Below are 23,744 nucleotides of genomic sequence, written 5' to 3' on the forward strand. Positions count from 1 at the left end.
CACGACGAATCGGGGAAACCATCCCTAGGCTGAAGGTGAAATTTCGACTGCTTCTAGCCTGAACCGAATAATTAGCAAGAACCAGATGAAATCGGCATGTGAGCAAATAGTTAGAATGATTCCACAACAAACAAGTGTTTCCACAAAGTAAAGAGTCACTTGGGAAAGAAGAAAAGAGGTGTGCGGAGAAGAAGTCGAAACAGGAGTCCTCCGCCCTCAATCGAACCAATTATTGCTACAACGAAAAATCACCTCATGTGCTGCTGTAACTCGTGTTGCATTTCCGCGATCATCGTCTCCGGATGTCTGCATACAGTTTAGTGGTGTAGAGGTGGCCACGTGTGTGTTCCAGTTGAGTGATTCTTGCATTTCTGACAGCTGTGGCACAAGTGCAGCGTGGCCACTAACAGCAGTAGCATAATGTCGTGCTCTCCAGACGTACGCCGGAGACCCCGGGATAGGTGATAAGAAAGAGTTGCTACCAACTCTGGTGTGTGTGTTTCTACCAACTCTGGAGTTGCTACCAACTCTGGAGAGTGAAAAAGTGTTAAAGTTGGAAGCCATCCGAAGTAGGGACAGAGAAGGAGCAGACTGCACAGATTTGAAACCGATCCAAGGATTTTCGATACCGTCGTTCGTGGATTTATATCAAGCAAGATGACTGTCGATTTCAACGATTATTTTTGGGTGAGTATGTAACTTGGTTTGTTTTTTTTAAAGAAAAGCATGTGTTTTCTATTAGAGTTTTAACTCTCCTGTTTCTGCAATCAAGTGTTAATTAGCATGTAAATGGCTACACATTCCTGGGGCGCGCTTAATTGAAGTCATCACTGATAAGTCTCTCGGTGGGTCACATTAAGACTCTATCTACGGCGTATTAATAAACACATCAGTGGTCTTCCGGCTAGCTACTTTGAAAAATGGAAATATTCATTCCTTTTTTCGCCCCCTTCGTTCCGAACTACATGTTGATAACAAACAGCAATGCTGCTTTTGCATATCTTTAACTGGCCGTCTCGGCCATTCGGCTGCGGATTTCTAAATAATGACATCATTCATAGAGAGAACACACGCCACAAAATGTTTTACTAGATAAGGATTTTATTTACCCCCAAACGTCCGCTATTTTTAACCATAACCTGTCACGTTGGCATTGTTGAACCTGAACGGCAGAGCGGATAATTCAGTGGATGCATCAAAAACTCCCTGTTTCCGTGTTCTGTTTTTTGATATGGAATGCGTTTGTCAAAGTTTCAAGGAACAAAAGCATGTGCCAAGAAGATAATTTAATTCACATTTGTTTTACTAATGTTGCCTCAAACACCCCTTTGGTTTTTTGGATTGTTCGACGTTTTGATGATGTTTGATGCATATCGATAATGAGAATTCGTATCGATGTTGTTTAAAGGTTTGCAGAGTTCAACAAGAAAACCGACAGAACGGTGGAAACGGTAATGGAGCATGACGCTATAAAGTTTTCGGGGGCTGTCTATATGCTCATGCATGTGGATTTGGCCGAAAGCCTGTACTGCTTTTCAACCGTAAAATAACACTCGTCCGTCATTCGTTCGGTATACACCGTTTGCGCCCGTTGGACCAGATGTTACATACCTTGTCCACAGCCCCAATAGCCGGGGTTAGGCTGCGTGCGTTTCACGGGCACCAGTCATCCGGTTCCGGATGAGTCTTTTCCGCGATACCGGCCTGTGTTTGCTTGGCGGTTAATTGTCGTGCGTATATGAGAGGAGGGAAAATGGAAACGAAAAGAAATGTTTGAATGTTTTGATATGATTACAGCCTTTGCCGTTTGAAGTTTAGTTTGAATGGATTGAGAGTCTCGGTTTCACGCATCATAAAATTGTGGTAAATTTGGCACGCTCCAAACGTTGGACGAATAATGCGTTGTAGTTGACGTCGTGGGGCGTGGTTCGACATTTAACGTTGATTGTCAACGGTGGTGTCGGAAGTGGTTAAAGTTAAATTTAATGGGTCGTGACCTGTGATTAACAGTGTTCTGCATGTTAGCAGGCTCCCATGCACTGGTCAATGTGTGATTTTAGCTTGTGTGAAACTTGTCGCAATAGTCGTCACCTTCAAGGCTAATATGTATCGCTTGAGAATTTGGAGGTTTCCAATCGATAAAACCCCAAACGTTACTCAGCCTGTCCATGAAGCAGATGTACTGGCAGAGCACGGGTTACAGTATTAACTTTCTTCGATGATTGATCCGATCGTTCATAAAGCCAAAAATAACATACGGCCAATGATGATCGACGTAGCAAACTCGAGGATAGCATGGCTTAATGTCCATGTTTTGTTACCATGACTGTTGAAAACCTGTACTCGTACCGTACTTGTTGTTTTCGCTCTGGTGTTCGTGATATAAATTTCATGTTTCACATAGTTCATAGAGAATCCATAGAAGAGCGTATGGGGCAAGCGCACCAGCACTTCGCCAGACTCACTCTTCCACAAAACAACACATGAACGAAACGGGACAAATAAACCACACTGTGGGAACATTTTTGATTTCCCTCTCTTTGGCGGCTCGGATACTAAGAAAACAAACATAACGTACTTCCCTGGGCCAGATCAATGGAACGCGTGGCTCACTGTCCCCGGGAACCGGTTCGAGCGCAGTGGTGCACATGATGAGAGCCAAAAGCTGGCAGCAACACTAGTGACTTTCAACCGATGTGCAACGGAGAAGAATCACAGAACCGTTTGCGTTGCGAAAACAAACCGGTATGTAAGTGATCAAGCAGTCAAGGGTCGGGATGGGGACAGATTTTTCTACCCTTCTTCTGCCTTATCCGTGCAAGTGCGTCGAGGGTTTTTACTTGACGTAAGTTCGTGAGATTGGTTAGAGCGAATGCTGCAAGTGCGATCAATTCCCATGCGCCACATTCGCAGTACTTTACTGGTAGGATAATTTGATTTAATTCAATTTAAATCAAAACGGCGGGTTACGTTGACTAGCCCGTCAGGGAACGCTTTGCCCAAAGATGATGAAGGCCAGAGTTGAGAGGGCATTAAAAATAATTGGGGGAATTTTTCACAATATTTTCTAAAGCCAAACTGTCCGTTTTTGAATGACTGTGCATAGTACTTTCTTCAGAACCCGTTTCAAAGATATTTACTGTTGGTATTTTCCAAATACTCTAACATTGACACCGTTCATCGTGAGAATCGTCTTGTCTTGTAATCGTGCATGTCTTAAACGATGATTGATTTGTCTGTCGGGGGGTCGAAGAATGCATTGAGCAAATCAATTCAAGAGTTGCAAAGATTCCGTAGCTTGACACTGACATCAGTGTGATTATTATGTTCAAGAATGCGCTTGTGGTATTTTCCAATCAAACTTTTCCCAAAGCGGTCTCATTCGACGATCCTGCATTTGGCGAAAACTAATTGTATCCGTGTGGATTGCGTCAGATGGAAAGGTTGGGGTTAAAATTCTCGTGCCAGATACAGTTTGTCGTGAAAAAGAGAAAAAATCATGGTTACGTTCCCTCTGAAGGACGCAGTGCCGTTTGCTTTCATTGATGTTTGTTAGAGAAGCCATAATTTCTAAATTGAACGGGGTTTCGAAGGTTGGTTCGTGATTTTCATGAGTGATTTACTCGATTGGCACGATTTGTTTGTCTAGTAAGGGCCTGATGGTTCTGTGATTCATTCGAATTGCCATCGAATCGGTATAACGATGGTTGAAAAGTTTTTCAACGTACAGAGTGGAGTCAACACTGGAACACATGACCATCGGAGAGGTTGGTTTCGGTTGGTTGCACTACAATTTTTCGGATGAATCATCGACAGGTACCAAAGGTTGCAATATTAGTATGCCATTCCGAATTCATTTTGAATGAACACTTAATAACTTGCTTTGCGGCGTTTGTCCCGTTTTTTTCAACAGGGAGACAAAAACAGTGGCTATGAGGTGCTGTACCAAAACATGAAGTATGGCCTGTCGGCCACTAAGGAACTTGCAGACTACTTTCGCGAGCGCTCGAACCTGGAGGAGTACAATTCGAAGCTGTTGACGAAGCTTGCTAACAAGGCGGGCTCAAGTGGTGGCGGTACATTTTCGCCACTCTGGATCATCCTAAAATCCACCACCGAACGCCTGTCCGAGTTGCACGCCCAGAAGGTGCAGAAGCTTACGGAACTGGTCAAAAACGTCACCAAATACGCCGAAGATCTACACAAAAAGCATAAAGCGGTGAAGGATGAAGAGTCGGGTACACAAGACGCCGTACAGGTGAGTGTTGACGAATTTTGTTTCTAGTTTAATTTATGGACATTTGGATCATAAATCATGACCCTGTTGTTTTCCTTCTCTTTCCACACACACTCACAGGCGATGAAGGAATCGACCAATGCTGTCGCGAAGGCAAAGGACGTCCATAACACACGGCTGCAGGAGGTGGAAAAGGCGCGCAAGGAGAGTTCTACCAAAGAGATAGAGAAGTCGGAAGCGAAGCTGCGCAAGCACCAGGATGACTACAAGGCTTTGGTGGAGAAGCATAACACGATCAAGCAAGAGTTTGAGAAAAAAATGACAATAACCTGCCGGGTAAGTGGTACGTTTTCGTCGTTGGCGCATGAAACCGAAAATAATCGGTGTATCGGTGATTCTCCCCGATTACTCTCATGTAGCGTTTTCAAGAAATGGAAGAAGCTCATCTAAAGCAAATGAAAGAGTTCCTGTGCTCATACATGGATATTGCGCAGAATAATTTCGACCTAGTTGGACAGGTTAGTAGATTGATGGGTGTTTCCTTGTTGGATAAATTCCAACCTTGACGGTTCTTCTTCTTGTCTAATTGTGCAATTTGTTGCATCATAGGTCCATTCGGATTTGAAACGTCAATTCCTAGAGCTAACGGTAGATAAGCTTTTGGAGCAGTTTGTTCTCAATAAGTACACTGGTTTGGAAAAACCGGGTAAGTAGCTTCTCGGTTTATGCAAATTAAAATGCAACCGCATTAAAATACTGCCAACTTACTTTCCGTTGTCATGTGATTTTTTAAAGGGTCACATTAAACCAGAAAATTCAATTCCAAGACGTTATCGTATGATGCTTCTTCGTCTTTCTTGTGTTACTCATCGCTACTTGTGTTAGTTCTCGTATTTAGCTCAATGAACATGTTCTGGGTTGTTTTTGACATTTTAAGTTTCAATTCCTTAGTTTTAATCTACCACCTCACGTAGCAGTTTGCCCCAATTGATTATTCGTTTATTATCGTGTTTGTTAAAGTGATTTTTTTCAACGAGAGGCCTTTTTTGTTTGCTTTTGTTGATTTTTGGCTGATGATTGTTTTTTGCTTGCCTTGTTTTGATAATTACGCTGCGCATTTATTCCGTTTATCAGTTGGCTCGTTTGTATTTCTGACCTTACAGCTTGTTTTACAAGAATGTATGCTTACTGTTAGCAGCTACAAACCTACAATGTTTTAATATTTTGCTATATCAAGTAACTGGCCTTCCTTCTCACAGTTCGATGTCGATCGAAAACTTTATCACGGAGTGTAGCAATAGGAAGAAAATTAGCTTAAAACATCACACTTTTGTGATAATTTCGTTTTGTAGTAAATGCACAGAATACGGGTCAAATCCAGTGACAGAGAAACTATGCTATCCGTAGCTGTTCACATCGCGATGTGCGTTGTGTTGAAGTTCGTGTTTTCATTCGTATCTTTGCTATCTCTTCGGCGAGTTAAAAAATTCATTTCGGTCATAAGGTTGCCACATATTCGAACTTTTCTTGTTTTGAATCAAACTTTCGTACCCGGTCGCTGCAATCTGTGTTTGTTTGTATTGTTTATGCGATTTCTCTCTTCTCTCTATTTCTCTCTCTCTCTCTCTCTCATTTGCATCACCCTCGATACTTCTAATATCCTATGCGTGTGCTAACACATTTTTTCCTTAGAGTTGATTGAGCTTGATTTTGAAAGCGGCGCTGGTGGAGCCAGTGCTACCAGCAACAGCCATCAGTTGCTAGTAAACACCTCGACCGGGCCTAGTAGTAGCTCTCCCGCGCCGTCGTCCTCCGTTGGCGGTGGGCTGCTCGAATCGCCAACTCTGTCGGCCAACAGTGCCACACAGCCGATCGCTATCGCAGGTCCACCGATGAAAAAGGAAAGCCACATTCGATCGTGGTTCAGCTCGAGTTCGACGGCAGCTGTGCCGACTAACTCACCGGTTAATCTGTCCACCTCACCCACGGCAATCTCTGTAGGTGGTGGTCTCCGTTACGACGGATTAGGTGGCAGCGACGGGCAACAGCATCAACAACAACCGCAGCTGCCAATGTCTTTGCACCATCCGCAGCGGGCCATGTCTCCAATACCGACCGGAAGCGGCGGGGCGCAACTAAACGACAGTACAACGACCACGGTGAATGTATCCGGATCCGCACAAAGTACGAGCAAGCAAACAAGTAAATCGTTCTACGGCGATCTGTTTTCCTTCAAGCATAGCAATCCCTCCGCTAACCACCATCAGCCAAATTCGCCCAATCTGCCATCTAATGGACACAACAGCAATAACGGCAATAAGCAACAATCGCCACAAATGAAACAATCGGAACAAGAATCTTTACAGCAACAGCAGCAACATCAGCAGCAACAACAACAGCAACAACAACAGCAACAACAACAACAAAAATCTTCCCGTCGCACTACTTCCCTTCTAAACCTCTTCATGTCTAACTCGCAGGGTAAATTTATCTTCTTGATCACATTCGCACAATTTGCAATTTGCGAAATACCACACATAAACACATTTTACACAACTCTACCAGCGCCTGTGCTCTGTGTAATATATTTCTGCTCCTAGTTTGACCTTCTACACTTCCCTCTGTCTATTTCAAATATTGTTTATGATAAAGTTTTACTTTGATTATATTTCTTTGGTTCACTAGAAGATAGACTTTAGTAAAAAAAAAACAATCGTTGCCTTTGTCAATCTGTTTGTACTTTATTCATTAAAGTCGTAGAACAAACAAATCCTTATTTTGACAATATTTGTTCTCTTTATTCGCTCTTTGTGGTACGTTGATCTCTTTACTAGTTTAAATTATCTGTTTTTCGTTTTCCACACACATTGCCTGTTCCGTTTATTTTTTTGTTATGACTACACTTTTCCTGTTTCTAATAATCGTTACTTTAAGCTTATCTGTTTGTATCTGTTCATGGAAAAAATTAACCCTCGTCTCTGGTAGGACGGGCAAGAAGATACTAAGGGTGAGAGAAAGGATTCGCTTTCATAAGCTGTGGAAATGCTTCAGAACTAGAGCAGTATTGATAAGAGTTGGTTAATAAGATCATTCATTGTATTAATATACGTCCCCGGGAAGCAGGTTCAATCAAGAGCATTTTTCACGTATCTTTTGGAGCATAATACTAGTTTAACAAGGTGTAAGGAACTACATCATAAAGAAAGCAAACTCTCATACCCATAACATTGTTAATTTGCTGTTGCACGAATCAAGCTATTATCCGTGGGAAATTAACGAACTAAAAGTTAACAGCCATGTGTTGACGTCAGTCAATCGTTGATAGATTTTGTGTTTATTTTACACACCTTCGTGCAAACGGGATGGCTTGCCTTTAAATAACGTGAATTTTAATGCATCTTTGCTTTCCCTTGGGGAAGAGCTGTCCTGTCATCGATCGTATTGCTTTCCTAGCAAACCTTTTTATGGGGCTGCTTCCAGGCTTTCGTCAGAGCTTATGCAGTGGACCTGCTGAAATGGTTTTCTTGCCTATAATTAATTTTCGAGACAATGATCTGAAGATCATACATGTTGTCCTGAACGACAACATGGATACAAACGGTAGAACCTGTCCCTTTGTAGAGAAAAGAAAAACGATCTTAACGATCTTTACTTAACTGCCTATAGTCCTACTTTAATATATTGTTGATTTGTGCAGGCCGTTTACACTTTTCTCTAAGTTTTTTCTTCTATCTCCACTACCTACACTATCACCCGGTTATGGATATCGGTATTGTTTCTTTTGAAAAACACTCACCACGGACGTTGGCGTTCGACAGATATGAACAAAAAATTACCACCAATGTAATGGTTTTGTATTTTTCTCTTTTTTTGCTCCTGGTTCCTTTCTTTTCCCCATCGAATTTTTGCTAAAAACTAAAATTGAATTGGCAAAAATGTTTAAAAAATCGACCCTTCATTCACTGCGCTTAACGTCCATCGAATACTGTCCCGTATGAATGGTTGCTTTGATTAATTTACGGACCAATGTGTGCTGATGTGTGGCTATCGAAACAACTGCTCTCCGGTACGTACGAATTCCTGGGCACAGGAAGTCGTGATAGCCGCGACAGTCGAGACTCGACCGCGAGTGGTACGGGTGGCGGTGGTATAACGGGTGCCGGAGGTACTGGCGGTGGAGCCAGAAATTCCTTGTCTTCCACCGGAGGCACTGTTTCCGCCCCGACCAGCCCGAACGATCTGGAGACCGGCAGCAGCGGAGGAACTATCGACCAGCATCATCAACAGCAGCAGCAGCTAGCGTCTTCGAACACGGCCAGTTCGTTTATGGGGCGGAATGCTTTACTGCGAGGCTCGAAATGTAAACCATCAAACAAATCTCAAAATTGTACATGCGTGGTGTTGTGAACTTTCCTTTTATCGGTTTTACTTGGGTTTCTACTTTGGCTGATGTATTCTGTGCGGTTGATTTCGTTTTCCTCCCTTTTATGGTTTATCAATTACACCGTTAGCTGTATCTGATTTGCTCTACTTTCTTCACTCTTCTCGTTTCTCGTTTTCTCTTTACTCTCCGTGGGGCTGGAATCGTGCTTCGAAGGATTTGACAATTTTATAGAACTTCCCTTAACATTAGTTTAGCTTTTCTTATGGATTGCTTTGTTTTTTCTGATTTTTTTTAGTGTGAATAGAACATTTTTCTTCATCGATTAATCAACATAATTTTGATTGTAAATAATATGGTGACGGACAGTGTGGTTCGAAAGATTCGTTTTCCTTGTATCTGCGAATTTGTAGAATGAAAAAAGCAACAGATACGCCACATTTTAGGCAATACTGTAGTGTATTCTTTATGTGTCATTCTTTTCCATTCCTACGCTTACTCTGTCATGCATGTTGTAACTAACAAGGAATCTTTTCCTCGAATGCAAACAATCCTAACCATGGGATCTAAGCCTGTACGATAAATGCGCTTTTCTCACTAGAGGCTTCCTTTTATCCTGTTCGCTTTGCTAAATGTTTAATGTTCTGTCTGTTTTTTCGTGCTTCTATTCTACAATCTAATATTTCACATAACCTTCTATGTGGACGGGAAGAATTGTTCTTGTTGTGTTTTAGCGACGACTGCATTACGTGACATTTCTTTAACGTAAGCTGAGACTGGAGACAATGAACAAAAATAAGGTAGAATATGATAAGAAGAAGCAGTAGGTAAAATAAATATAGTTAGGGTACGTTTGTAATTTATAGATTTAAAAACTTACCACAGTGCAAACCAAAAATTTTCCGTAACACGTTTTGCGAGAGGATTTTCTTCTAGTTTGTCTATGTTAGGTTCGTTGAATTTTGTCTGGTTTAGGATCAGGATTCTTTCTTTCCATATGCAGGTCAGCACGTATGACAACTACACGGACGAACGGAACGACCGGACAGCAGTCGGAACAGTTAAAACATTGTACGGATTACGATCAAGCCGGCAGCAGACACGCAGTGCACTTAATTTTATAGTTGCGGTGCAGCTTTCTAGCGTTCCATACAATAGTGTTATGCTCTAGTACGCTGTAGCATTTGATAGTTGATAACTATTGCTTCTCTGCTATGCGCTGTTGTTGGCTGTTTCATTTAATGGCAAGATTTGTTGTTTCTGTTGTTTCCTTTTTTAATTTTTCTGTTTTCTGTTATTTTAATTTAACATTTCTTTTAGTTCCAACATCTCCCTTCTTTTCCCAGTTCCTCTTCCCGTTTCGTAAATGCCGTTTTGAGTTCCGAACTGATCAAACACTACACTTTATTACTGACAACTACCTATGGTTGGTGCTACATTATGCGACACGTGTTTGGTAGACTCTTCACTAATTAGTTTTCTGGTGCCCTTATCCTTGGCTGAGGGATAGTTTATGTTGTTAACAAATTTCAATGCTCCTATTTTTGGATCCCATCACGGCAAATGGTCCCAATTCCAGTCACTACTGGCTGTTTCGCACGGTTAGATGATAATTTGGTCCCCCTAGATTTGAACGAAGATTTTTAAACTCGTTTACCTCGATTGATAGGATTTACAATCGCCATCATTTTATTTTTCACCATTTTCATCCTTTTTCCTGTAGAAGTATTTCGGTCGGGTTTATCTGTTTTTTTTTCTGATAAAGCACCACTAACGCATCTATTTTCTTTCGCAATGGCGGCACGGTTGCACAGTTTCTGGATTCCTGCGTAGCCGTCGAGAGAAGGCCAAGTCGAAGAAAGCCAAAAAGAAGAAGGACTCAACGGAAAATTCCGGTGCCAAAGAGGACAATATTTTGGACGGGTAAGAGGATCTTTTCGATTATGTTGTGCATGAGTTTTAACTTATGTCCTGTACCTTTCAGTGACAGTAAAGCTGAAACGGGAACTACGGATGCAACGAATTTGCAAACAACTTCCGCGATCAGTGCATCGAACGTAGCTCCAACGGCCACCCCCGAGGTCGATGAGGACGGTTACAGTATACAACCACGAGAAACGACGTGGGACAGTGCCACTATCACCGAGAAAAGCAGTACGATCCGCCGATGTCAGGAGATCTTTAACACGTTGTGATGCATCGTCGTATTTTTTTAAATTTCAGATAACTTCTATTCCAGTTCGGACAGTGACAGCGAAGACGAGCGAGAGGAACGCAAAATACACGTCGAAATTAAGCCGCTTAATAACGGGGCAGCACCAATCTCGGCCAGTGTCGACGAGTTGAGAGCAACGGTTGAAAACCTTTCGCTTTCACCCATCGGTATTCTGACATCGGTAGGCTTCCCGTCATTGTTGTATCCTGTGTGGCGTGTGCGAAAACGTTTCCTTTTTGTTGCCTATTGTGTGTGGATCTTTTTTTGTTTCACAGTAGTTCTATAACGGCAGTAGTTTGTCTTTCTTCTATGCAGACTCCTAAATTCTTCGTTTCAAACTACTTAAACGTAGTACTACGTATAAGTGTAGTGGCTTTTGGAGTGTTGCTTTTGATACATATGAGTATTGTGACTTATAATTTTAAAGGATAATGAATTTAGGTTCATTTCCACAGTAGAATAGCGCATTTCTAACAAACTCTTTCATTTTCTCTCTCATTTATACGTTCACACATCCTAATTACACACTACACTGTCTCTGTTGTGCTCTGCGATTTTGGTGTTGGTGTGGTTGGTGAGCCTGAATTCTGTGTCCATTCTCACTGTCACACGCCCCGTTCATCATCTTTCTACACATCACTAACCGAAAATGACATGCGCCACATCGCATGTGGCGCGAAATATGTGTGGAATTGGCCCTAATTTGGTGCTGGCACGGTAGGCGCGACGTGGTTCATGTTTCGATCCACAGGACCGATTGCTGCGTATGAAACGCTCCAAGTCCGTTTCACAGCAGATCGGTGACAACAGCAAACCTAGCCACGATCTGCTGTCGTTAAACCATTCTATCTTTCAACAGCAACAGCAACAGCAGCATCACCAACAACACCAATTACATCAACAACAGCAGCAGCAACAACAACAGCAACAGCAGCAGCAGCAACACGCGCTGCACCATCAACCGTCGATCGGAAATGCTTCGCTGCTGAACAACAATGCGGCGCATCTAACTAGTCCGAATGCATCGAATGCCTCAACCCCAACCACTGTGCACCCGTACGCGCCGCTTCAAAGTCCAACCTTGTCGATGTCTACTAGTTCCAAGTGAGAGCGTTCATATTGTACCACAGGAAGTGCGTGTTTCAAGCAAATATTTTTTCCCGCATTTTTAGCAATCGATATGCCGATCTGGGAGACATTTTCTCCGAGGTCGGCGACATCAGTGTTTCGGCGCCCGCTTCAGCAAATCTAACCAAGCTGTCGCAGCGCCAGATTCCGACGCCGACCTCAACGGGTGGTAGTAGTATCGCCATTCCGAGGCCACCGTCCAGAAGATCTGAAGCAGCGGGTAAGTGATGTTCGTTCGCCAAACAAGCAGGGTCCAGAAAACATTTATATCCGAATATTTGCCTTCAAACAGTTGCTCGCGACCGTGTTAGTCCTGCCTCACAAATTGCCCGTGCCGACAGTGTCGGTAGCTTGGAGTTTCGTAGCCCAAGCGTCGGTATCGGTTCGTCCCGCGGTCCGTCTCCACTGACGATTGGAATGTCGGATACGATTCCATTAGCAGTTGCATTCCACGAAATCATCCATGCGTATTTCAAGTAACTTCAATCGGTAGCCTGTTTATGGTTGGATTAAAATTAATTCCCCAAAAACTGTCGATCCTTCTCTCAAAGGGGTGCTGACGAGTCTCGTTGCCAGGTGAAAATGTCGGGCGACATGATGATATCCTTCCCGGCCGGTATCGTCAACGTTCTGACCAACAACCCGAACCCGGCCAAGCTGGGCTTCCGTATCAAAAACCTACAGAATCTCGACAACGTGCTGCCGAACAAGCAGCTCATCTCGATCGACCGGCTGCAGTCAACCAGCTTTAGCACCACACTCGAGTTCAACATGCCAGTATTGACGGCGATCTTGCGGCGCCAGTCGGAGCAGAACCCGACCGCACCACACATCAACGTCGACATCTTAAAGTATCAGATAAAGGCAAAACCGGGCGCCTCTTCCTGCCCGTTCCAGCTCGTCTCATATTGGAAGTGTGAACAGCGGCACACGGACATCAAAATCGACTATAAGTACAACAGCCACGCAATGGCGCAAGCGTCACCACTGCTGAACGTGTCCATATCCGTGCCGGTTGATGGTGGTGTCAAAAATGTACAATCGAAACCACACTCCGCCTGGTAAGTCTCGGTTTATACACTGCAGAATAGATGTGACTTGTTGACGTGAACTTTTAACTTCTCGCGGCAACAGGCAAGGCGAGTCGAATCGATTGGTGTGGAACTTTACGGACGTATCACAACACTCCGAGAGTGGTGGTGTAGATACGCTGCGGGCGCGGCTCGAGGTAAGTTCGGGGCCGTCAACACCGGCCATCATTTCGTCACAGTTCAACTGCGAGGGTACAACACTGTCCGGAATTGAGTTCGAGCTTGCTGGCACCGGCTATCGGCTATCGTTAGTCAAGCGTCGTTTTGTGTCAGGTAACGAGATCAATGCAAAAAAGGCAAACTGCAATTAAAGCAACTATGGTAAATGTTCCAATCCTGTTTCGTTCCACAGGAAAGTATATCTGCGAAGGCGACGGCATTCGGACGGCGAAAACTCCTACCCCACCGAATGTGTCCGGCGTCATGTCTCCAATACCTTTCAGTACGAGTAAATCGGGCAACACTCCGTCTGGCGGTACAACCGGATAGTATCGGTTTTTGTATTATTAAACCAAACGCAAGATCGTTCGATCGGCGTCATTTATGGGTCAGCAGCTTTGTTGGCAGAGGGGAAGGACGTTTATTTTCCTTTTCCGGTGACCCGCGTATTGCACAGAACGGAAGTTACCATTCTTTTTCAATGTCCGGCATCATTGGGCGTGAATTGCACCGGAAAACAGGGGAACGAATAGGTGGTTTAGTTATTTAGTTCTCAATACTAGGCTAGACTAACAAGTGAACTAATTACGGAATAGTCCAAGGAAAGACACGGAATATATGTGTACACAGAAATGAAACAGAAGACAAGATTCAAAAATTAGATTTTGAGATGGTTGTTGACATCCGTTTGAAGTATATATGGCCGGTTCTCTGGCAAGGGAGTAGTGTATAACCATTATTATGCTTTATTGTATAAGGTGCCTTCCGTTGCGGCTTACCGTCGCTAGTCCGCGTAGTACTTTCTGGAAGCCCTGTGACTTGTTTACAACAATTAAGTGAAACGAACGTCACTTGACTTTTAATTGCAAGTTGTAGTTATTATCTCTTTTCCAATACTTCGTACGTGTCGTGTATGCTTTAAATAATATTAAATTGCATCAATCGTAGGCATTTGTGTGCAGCAAACGCATCACAAATTGCGCCTTTTGTTTTTTTATTAATTAAATGTATAATACTTTAACGGAAAAAATCAAATACAAAGTAGGGCTACAATTGGTAAAGCGATAGCACGAAACGGAGAACTCAAAGAAGGCTTACCAGAATGCTCATGCACCCGTTTTTCCGTTACAGTACTATAGCACGCTAGTTCAAATACTCATATTTTGTCCTTTACCAGGGAACAAAGTTTCCTTCCCAATCAGCTGACAGGGTTTTTGTTTTTGTTATACTTGATGCAGTTGAATTTAAGCTCCTTGCCGTTAAGGGAGCGCAGTTTGTGTACTCGGTGTGTAACCAATGTAAAACGACCTGTGTAGAAACCTTAGGCATAATCCTCTGTAACCGCTTGTGGCCTCGGGATGTGTGAACTGTGGTGACTTACCTCTCATTTTCCGCAATCCCGAAAACGTCTGCGTTGAGGAACGGAGAAAAAGAGATTGAGAATCTTTAGGTATGGACTAGCAGTAAAATTAGATAAAAGTGCAGAGTAACGCTTCATTGAGGGCGCGCGATAGCTGCAGCATCAGAGCAGGCGTGAAGAAAGACTCCATCAAACCTTGTGTAATATGTATAGGTTAGGGAAGACGTTTTCTTTTCCGTATTATACCTATACATCAAAACGAAAAGCATTTCCAGATAGGAACAGGAAACGTAACATTCATTCTCAAGTATCAATCTATTAATGATGCGCACGTGCAGTGGGGACGAAAATGGAATAAAAAAAATCTAGATTAATAGTGAAGGTAAATAAATTATGAAATGAAACAAAAGTTCGAAGAGAATTAGAAAAGGGGAAAGAAATATTTAGGCCAGAATTGAAGAAACATCACAGATTAAGTGCATTCCGTTGCCGACTTCCGGATGTGAATATTGCAAAGATTCCACAAAATTAGCGTAATTCTCTCTTGCTGTTCCTTAAAAATGGCCGAAACCTTTTCTGGCATCGGTACAAAGTTGGTGTGTTTGATTTACCAACAGGTTTGTGTTGACTTTCGGATCAAGTTGTCCTTGCTTCAAAGTTCCGCCCATTGCAATGGCCTCCTCTTTCCCCTTTTTTCGTGTAAACACTTAAGTCGTCAGATAGGAAACGCGTAGGGTTTTGTCAATGCTTTAGTTGTTAATGGTGATCTTTTCTAACATTTTCTTCACAGCACGAAATACATCACAAAAGCACCAGAAATGCAATATATCGAGAAGAATGAGAAGAGTATAGTGAAACTGGTCGAATAAAACTTGTATACATTTCGAATCCAAATCCGAAAATGGTGAATCTTGAATGAATGAATGAAGGATACGAAAAGAGTGTCTTCGGTGAGTATTATATATTTATGCAAAAAGCAATACCAAAACAACATAAGAACCTGTTTTATCAAATCATCACACTTTACACGAGGAAGGGCGAGAGCGACGGGTAAGAAGACCCGCTGGATGGCTTGTTTCTCCTTCCGCCGGCCACATCCCATTCTTTTTGGCCTAACTAAAACGACCTTAGCGCCGTTAGACGGTGGGCGAAAGGTCGCCTCCGCCGTCTTTTGTAATATTCAGCAGACTCGTTCTGCCGCTGGCAGTGATGGACTTCGAAGGGGTACTGCTTCCACCCTAGGGACGACGATGGGCCCGTCGATGCCTCTTCCGCCAAATACTCCGACAGTGACGGCGTTGAACGGCGACAATCTTGGCGGTTGGATCGCTCGCAATGCCGCTAGAGGTAATGTCGGTGCAGAGTAGTCGTTATGGGAACCCAGCGTCGGGCAGGCGGCCACCAGCACCAAGCTGATGCTGATAGTGATAGGATGGTGTTTGCGATTGTTGGGGTGGAAAAATGTGTCTCATATTGACATGGGAAGCTGAGGAGGCATTGGAACTAGTAGTCGAACCCGGACCTCCGGCGCCGGCAAGGCTTAGGCGCGGGAAAAACAATCCATTCGGTGCTCCGGATTGTGGCTGTTGGAAGGCATTTTTGAATAGACTCTGTTCGCTGAACAGTGACCGGTGGTGGTGCTGGGGCGGCGAGGTCATTGGTAAGCTTACTCGGGCCCCGTACCAGGGACTAGCTGGTTGGTGGTTCCGCTGTAGAACGGAAGCCGAGGAAGGGACTGGAGATGGTGATGGAACTGTCGCAGGTTCGTGGACCACTTCAGGGCCTGTACCAACCGCCAGTGGTTCGACCTCGGTTGGCGTGTTTCGCCGAGTGGCACTCTGCGATTCGAACCCGGAACTTTGTGATGAAGTACGGGACATGTGAGTCTGTCCTCCGAGGACACTGCTGGCATTTCCGGTCGGCGTACGCTTCGGCCATATCGATTCTTCGCTGACTGTTGGAAACGGCTCCAAAGGTTGCGCAATGCGCCTCCGACGGACGACAGACAGAGGGCCGGTGTCGACGTCAAACTGTGCGAACGGATTGTTACTGGTTCGCGAAGTGTTAAGCGATGCACGGCCACTAATCGACAACCGATCGATGTCGTCTTCGATCAATGGATCGTCACACGGCTCCTTCCGGCGGATGGTGCTCATCGAGCGATGAAACGGATTCGGTACGCCGCGGAACCCGAGTTCCGGCTCACGACGGTTGCCAATGAGCTGTGCAGTTCGGGAAAAATCGTCCACCGAAAAGGAGGGCGTTTTTAGTAGGGAACTAGCAGTAGCCACGGTAGACCGATTGAACACGGAGTTTGCCTCTGCCGATTCGTGCCGCGCCCCGTCGGGAATATTGAACAATGAGCCACTAACTTTATCGCTCGGTTGCGCGCGAACGGATGGAGAGTGGCTCCCGCTATTACGATAGTCGGGGAAAAAGAATGCATTCGTTGGTGACAGTGAATAAGCCGACGGACTTAACGATTTCGTGGTGTCGAGCGACTTATGACTGAGATCGGCCACCTCACGTAGCGTGACGGTACGCTGGTTCGGCGAGATTTTGCCACCCTGGACACAGTTCCTCATCGAGTGGTTCTCACTGTATGTGGTATCGACGTCGGAGTAGTCGCTTTCACTGCACTGTTGCGAGTAAATTTTATGGAAGCTCGAGTTTAGATCACCTCCGGCCACATCGCCACGAATGGACTGTTGACCGAGGCAGCTAACCGACAGCCCGAGCGCCGCGAGGCTAAAGTATAAGCCTGTGTCCATCCGTTGATAGTTGTACTTCAGAACGCAGTCTACCACTCCCAGCACGATGATAGTAATCTGTCTGATGGCCATCCTTTGGCTACCGAGTGAGACTAGCAGCGCAGCTAGGGCCATTATTGCAACATTGAGCAGAAGGTGGGTCCGTTGCTCGTTCGATACGTGCTCCCCGAGTGTGTCGAAGCACTTGCTAGAGGTTGACATTAACTCGGGTGCGTACTTTTGCATCAGTTCCCGGCCCAACGCGTCCATACGCTCGGTCGTCTGCTGGATGGCCGGTTCGGTTAGTAGCTTTGTAAACTGTTGTTGTACCACTTGTCGCATGGTCAGCATGTAGGACAGTGCCACAGTCAACCCAGTGAGCAGCGGAGCCGGACAGAGCTGTATCAGATCGACCAAGTGCCAGCCAGCATCAGCGAATTCTTGTGGCAGCTTTATCACCAGCAGCAGCGTAACGGCGTACACACAAAACCGAGCCCACCGTTGTCGTTTCATGCGCGCGATCTGCTTTGTAGAGGCGCGCATATGCATATCGAGCACCGAAAGACCTTTGCTTCCGATTTGGGCCAGCTTCGAACCGAGAATGTTCCGCTTCACGTCGTTCAGGGTGCGCTTGAGAACGCGTTCACAGCGTCCGCAGAGCTTGTAGGCCTGTTCCAGTTGTTTTCTGTAGCGATCGTAAGGAGTGAAACAATGGTGTTCTATCGATTTTCTAGTCCCGTTCAGCTTACCTGTATTCCTCCACCTCGAAGTCGTAGTTTGATTCATCCTCTGGCACGAACGAGGCCAGTTGGTGCATCTTCAACTCCTGATTGCGGTTGCACCCGAAGCACAGGCCGTTATACTGGGTGGACGATGCGGCGAACCCTTTAGCGTTGCCCCACTTGTCGTCGTCCGTTATGTTGCCTAGCGGGGTGACGCAGTAATCCCTGTTCAACTTCGCCTGGTACTGTTCCGGTATTTCGCGATTGTAGTCTCCGTCGGCAGTGAACCCATTGTACTGTGTGCATGTCGGACATACGAATGAATTTGACTCATCGTACGGCACGCATGTGTCGCGGTTACAAAACCAGCAATTGACCTTTGCCGGAAAGCGTCGTCTGTGAACAAAAACACAAGGAGACACGTAAAGAGCAATGTTAATAGATCATTTTAAGCAGCGCGAACTTCAGTCAAAAGGTACCTGATATTCAGATATATATTGGCAAACGTGATCACCAGCACGAAACAGATCGCCACCGACGGTATCACCATTGTGATGAGTATCTCAAGCATATTCGCACTCATTTTGCTGTGCAGCGGCAAGAAATCGATTGACCACGCGACCTTAAGGTTGCTGAGATCGGAGGGCTGAGATCTTTCTGTGTGGGCTTTAACCAGCAGCTCTTACTCCATGATGATAATCCGCGATGTGTTCCAACGGAAGCTCCGTTTGCTGGCTTATAGCGGAATCCCAATAAACTGTCGGAATCTTTGTAAAAATTGAAGCACTAAAATACGAACGGACAGCGACTTTCGCGGTTTGCCGCACGGCATTTTCACTGACAGTCGGCGTAAAGCGAAACATCCGTACAAGCCCAAGGTGACTAAAGGTCACGGTACGCTCGGTCGGCGTTTGAAGTCAACGCCCAAGGTTGCTAACGGAAACGAGTTTGAATTCAAATTACAACAATTACAATCACAAATTACAGCAACAATAGTTGTTTTACTAGAGTTTAGAGGTTTAGTTGAAGTTCTTCTACAAATGGTTCACAAAGAAATCAATCAACAATCATCGCGTTTCTCATTTTATCATTGTTCAACAATCATCATCGTAGCTACGAAGCTTCGTTTGCTAGATTCTTTCCACAGTCTATTTTGCCATTTTAGGAAAATGTTTTCGCTACCCAACCTCTTTGGACACATAAACATTTGGCGGTAGCAGTGTAGAAATTGGCGCTCCCATATTTGGCCATGCGAGCAAGATTGGTGCACAAATTGCTGCTCCGGAAAACAACGGCCCTTATGGTCAAAATCAACGTAGATTTCAATTCGGTGTTTGCGATGGACTTTAAAGATGTATATTCCGGCAAAGGACAAAGGCTGAGTCACATCTTCAAATCCACCCGGTTCCCGGGCTCTCTTCACGGATGCACGATTAGTTTGGCTTCGCAGAACGGCATGCCGGACCGCGCTTTCTCCACGGCGCTCGGTGTTTGTGGTCTATTTTATAAATATAGCAAAAGGGCGAGTCACACTACAATTAATCCATGGTAGGGATTGGAACAACGGCGGACAAAGTAAACCTTCGATCAACGATCCATCCTCCGCCAAATCCACAACAAACCATCCACAACAAACTGCTTCCATCCGGTTACCGTTACGATCGGTCCCGCGAGGGGTGGCGCCGATCGTCCGTGCCGAGAAAAGGACATGGACGGCGAGCGGACGGGACGTCATCGCGCACAGCGCACATTGGCCGATTTGCACGAACCAACATCGGTCGGTGATCGTGCGTGAAAATGCCACCGGACGGTGTAGCGTTATTTTTAGCAGTGAAATACCGAAACGCCACGGCTGAGGCATTCGGTTGTAAACAACGCCATTTGGTGGCGCTCCTTTTTTTTTTATCTAACTCTGCCCAAAAAAAAGCGGCAGGAAAAAGTGTTAAAAATGGCAGACGGACACCAGAGAGTGCAACGGGGCGTAGCAGGAGCGGGCGGGCTAGGGCGATTTACCCGTGTTATATCACTCGAAAACAAGTGTGTGTCTCTTCCGGCCACACCGACCCGTTCAACCGTCGTTTGGCAACGCCCGGTTTTCGGTGTGCAAGAGAATCTCGTGCTTTGTTGCCCGCAACTGCCATTCGTCGGAAGCTGTCGGATGTCCGTTATTTATGCGTTCACTAGCAACTGTCCAAGGATGTCTACGTGCCATTGGGTGTGCGTGAGCGCTCGCACTTGTGTGCGCCCAGAAGGCCAGAGATAAATCTGACCGAGAACGGCCGAGGAGGCACCCAGCCCTGACATTGGAACCTGAAATACGGAAACGTGCTTGGTCCCGGTTGCTGTTCTGTCCGTCCGCGCGCCAACCGGAGAGTGGCATTTTCATTGACCCAAATGGCGGGAGCAGCTATAAAAGGGCTGTCGCTTCTCGTCGTGGAATGCACCGCCGCAGACCCGCCTGTGTATTGTAGCTTCATCGAGACGCCCGGAATTAACATGAGCCGATCGCCCCCGGTTCTTCCCTTGGTCTGATTGTAAAAGTGCTTCCAGCTCTGTAATCGCAACTGCCGTTGATCAGACTCGCAGAACCTGGTCCTTGGACGACTGCTCCGAGTAAAGAGACAACAAAGAATTTCTCTTCCATCGGATGGAAGGTGTTTGAGAATGGATAAGGATGCGCGCGAGGCGCCAAAGAATGTGTCATTTTTATTACTCGAAACAAGGTGCCAGCTATCAGGCGCAGATCGTCACGTCAATCGTCTTCGACCAACGAGAGCGACGAACCCATTGCCCCGTGCGTATGCCATTTGCACGCCTATATGGCACGGTGTCGAAAGTAGCTCTGGCCAAGTGTCCTGCACCGGGGAACCTGTCGCGGAACGAATGATGCCATCTATTTATACAACCCCACACCAACCCCATTCGTTTGGCTCCTTCGGAAGTTGAATTCGTTCGCCGCAAGTCCGTTCCGCGGACCGGGTCCGCGACCAAGTCCGATCGCGCGATTGACGTTTTCACCCGACAGACCGACAGTAGAGGGATTATTTTTAGACATGTTTAACAACAACATATGGGAATGGGTTTTTTTTTGTTAAGAACGTTTACGGAAAAACAACTAAAATGGCGATCGAAAGTTGCTCCCTTCGGGCGCATCGCAGTGCCATATGGCCAGCTTCAGGCCACACCGCAGTGCGGGCAGCAAGCAATTTGCCGGCTTTAACCCGTTCGCCGGCGTCATGCGTAACTGTTCCTCATTGGGGCAGCTTTGCCGAGCGGAAGGCGTCAGTTTCGCGTACTTGCGTCACAACCGCAGCTTGCAGGCCGCAAGCTCATAGCGTTCAATTAAATGATGGTTATTAAATGCTGACCATTAAGTGATCATGTTTCGCAGTTATATTTAGATATCTCACTACATGTACGTGGGCTGATAATCGCAGTACCGAGACATCGGAGAAACGGGTTTCTGCGGGTGCCGCGGCTCAACTCACTGTAACCGACAATGGACTTTAAACACTGTTGCGCTCCTGATGCACCCAATCCCTGGCGCTGCTGCTGGGGTTCGGTTCACGAGATTAAAAGGCCGGAGGCCCGTGCCGGCTGACCGGCGGCGGCCATCGGCTACCAGTTCCCACGAGTCAAGGACGCCCACCCGTGACACTCCGGCTGTCCTCGCGTCTCGGGCGAGACGATGATGGCATGTTGATCCCCGCCAACCGCAATTAAAATGTTTCCCTAATGGGCGTCCACTGGGCGGATGGTAAATATTTATGAGAAGGCGGAAGTTTTCACTTCACGAGCGCGCACGAGACAACCGGCCAGCTCATCGGTGGCAGAGCCGGCGGAACTCGTGCCTTCGATGTTGCTAAATTAAGACTGCCAGCAAAAGCGGCGGGCGCGGTTTGTAACGAGACGGGGGCTCCTCTGCACATGTTTGCCAGGATAAATCCACTCGCAGAGCCGGCTGTTAGTTCAAACAGGAACAACCTGTGCAAGCAAATCGCTCTTCACACACGTTTGAACGGCGTAGCGTTCGGAATGCCAACTGCTCAGCTGCTCCGATTTTCGTCGTTAAATTTATGCTCCATGTTTTCCAAGTGGCCACCGACCCGGGAACAGATCGTAGTTTAAGCATGCGGTCGGGGTATGCTGAGCATGCAATCGGTAATCGGGTGCGCGGAATATGCTTCTCCTTCCCGTCGGAAACCTGGTGTGCAGTGTAAAATGCGTTGTAACTGGGCAAACGAACCGTAAACGATCTGACGTTTTTACGCTCCGAATTACGGCTCGTGTGGCGGCCCAGTATCACATTGCATTATGCATCGCGTTGTTTTTTTATTATCGTCACTACGATCCGAGACCCTCCGCGGACAATTTCCTCGAGGACGAGAACGGGCTGACTTGCTGACTTGCTTTGCCATAGCGTGCAGAACCTGTGTTGCGTAACGGCGGGCACTGTTGACAGTGCACTTAAGTGCAGTGCACTATGTGCAGCCGCTGCAGTTGTTCAAATCAAACGATCGCTCACCGTGATTGCACAATTGCTTGCAACAAGCGCCCCACCAAGCGCGGAATTGTCCACCAGGAAACGATCCGCCATCCACCGTCTCTCGGCTTCCGGTTAGGGACTGGGCTTGAGCCAGCTGGCTGGCCTGACTTGGGTTAGTCATGGGAAACCGTTCACTATCGTGCGATTGTTTTCGAGTTCAATACTCGCTCGTTTGGGAGAATTAATTAAATCCTTTTTTAAGCCTGGGCTATGGGGATCGTCACAGATGTTCGAACATAACCGGTTCGCATTCCGGTGTCCATTTGTGGATGGCAACGGGGTCCACTGAACCAGGAATTCCATTCGTAAATAATCTCTATCCCCGGCCTATTGGAACGGCGACGGTAAAAGCGATTGCGGGCCGGTGCCATTAGCATAAAGTTTGCCAGAGCCCGTAACCAGCTCGCGCCAGTTTGCTGTCGGCGTTGCATTCCGCCTAGTCATCGATATGGCACTACAAACCCAGGGGAACCCAGTCACTGGCCGGCACGTCGTCGGTTTCCGAGAAACGGAATGCAATCGAAGAAATACTGAACTGAAGGCTTTTTGTTCGGTGCTGTTTGCACGGATAGATGTCGGCGCTAGGTAGGATTTCCTTCCCAAGTCCCGCGGCGCTGGTCTGGGATTAGTCCTGTTAATCTGTAGAGCCTGTAGAGGTTGGGGAGTTGTTCCAGTAACGGGCAATGGAAAATTTCTTAGATCGCCATCCCAGAACTAACGCGGATCGGACGCCAATAGTAGTAGCAACGTGCCGTTTAGCCGCCGGCATCGGCTAAGTGCTCAGTAAACACGTTACGCAGACCCTTCGCTAACCGGTTTTAAATGTTACACACAAATGTTTGTTTCCAACGTGTTCCGTAATTCTAGAACGGAAGGATTACTAGAAGGGAAGCATTTCGTAACTTCTCACTTGGTCGATTAACGCCAGTTAATAGGTTAACGCTAGTCCGTAATGGAGATATTAACTGGTTTCGACTTCGAAACGCTCGTGTCGATTGCGACCTCGTGCGGATTGAGAGATTTTGCGAGAGCTGCGCCCTTCGGAGTACGTGAATTGCACAGTCTCCCTTTCTTTCTCTGATAACTGGGCGATTTTCTTACGCAATTAAGCGCCTCTTCAGTGCAATCATTGTTGCGCTCGAACAGTCTATCCGG

At 46.0% G+C, this 23,744-nt stretch overlaps 2 protein-coding genes across 2 annotated transcripts; one reads left to right on the plus strand and one right to left on the minus strand.

Annotated features, from left to right (window-relative positions):
• Window positions 1–592: 592 nt before the first annotated feature.
• Window positions 593–15,316, plus strand: LOC131212630 (F-BAR domain only protein 2). Its single transcript, XM_058206564.1, has 17 exons — window positions 593–687; window positions 3,914–4,258; window positions 4,358–4,573; window positions 4,657–4,755; window positions 4,847–4,943; window positions 5,930–6,505; window positions 6,587–6,718; window positions 8,328–8,597; window positions 10,433–10,541; window positions 10,603–10,772; window positions 10,842–11,014; window positions 11,699–11,937; window positions 12,006–12,181; window positions 12,254–12,437; window positions 12,513–13,022; window positions 13,096–13,325; window positions 13,405–15,316. The coding sequence occupies exons 1-17, from the start codon at window positions 658–660 to the stop codon at window positions 13,539–13,541; spliced, it is 3,693 nt and encodes a 1,230-aa protein (XP_058062547.1). The 5' UTR covers window positions 593–657; the 3' UTR covers window positions 13,542–15,316.
• A 211-nt stretch (window positions 15,317–15,527) lies between these two features.
• On the minus strand, window positions 15,528–18,626 carry LOC131212471 (uncharacterized). The gene is made up of 3 exons (XM_058206348.1): window positions 18,523–18,626; window positions 18,071–18,439; window positions 15,528–18,006 (listed from the first exon to the last, which is right to left on the minus strand). Exons 1-3 carry the CDS (start codon window positions 18,624–18,626, stop codon window positions 15,942–15,944), a joined length of 2,538 nt encoding a protein of 845 aa, XP_058062331.1. The 3' UTR covers window positions 15,528–15,941.
• Between the last annotated feature and the right edge of the window lie 5,118 nt (window positions 18,627–23,744).

The sequence above is a fragment of the Anopheles bellator genome, chromosome 2 (genome assembly GCF_943735745.2).
Source record: "Anopheles bellator chromosome 2, idAnoBellAS_SP24_06.2, whole genome shotgun sequence".
NCBI classification, from domain to species: Eukaryota; Metazoa; Arthropoda; class Insecta; order Diptera; family Culicidae; genus Anopheles; species Anopheles bellator.

Coding starts and splice junctions, on each gene's coding strand:
- LOC131212630 (XM_058206564.1), top strand. CDS start 658: ATGACTGTCGATTTCAACGATTATTTTTGG. Junction 4,574..4,656: donor AAATGACAATAACCTGCCGG/GTAAGTGGTACG, acceptor ACTCTCATGTAG/CGTTTTCAAGAAATGGAAGA. Junction 11,015..11,698: donor CCATCGGTATTCTGACATCG/GTAGGCTTCCCG, acceptor CAACAGCAACAG/CAACAGCAGCATCACCAACA.
- LOC131212471 (XM_058206348.1), bottom strand. CDS start 18,626: ATGAGTGCGAATATGCTTGAGATACTCATCACAATGGTGATACCGTCG. Junction 18,440..18,522: donor AATATATATCTGAATATCAG/GTACCTTTTGAC, acceptor TTTTGTTCACAG/ACGACGCTTTCCGGCAAAGG. Junction 18,007..18,070: donor TTCGAGGTGGAGGAATACAG/GTAAGCTGAACG, acceptor CGATCGCTACAG/AAAACAACTGGAACAGGCCT.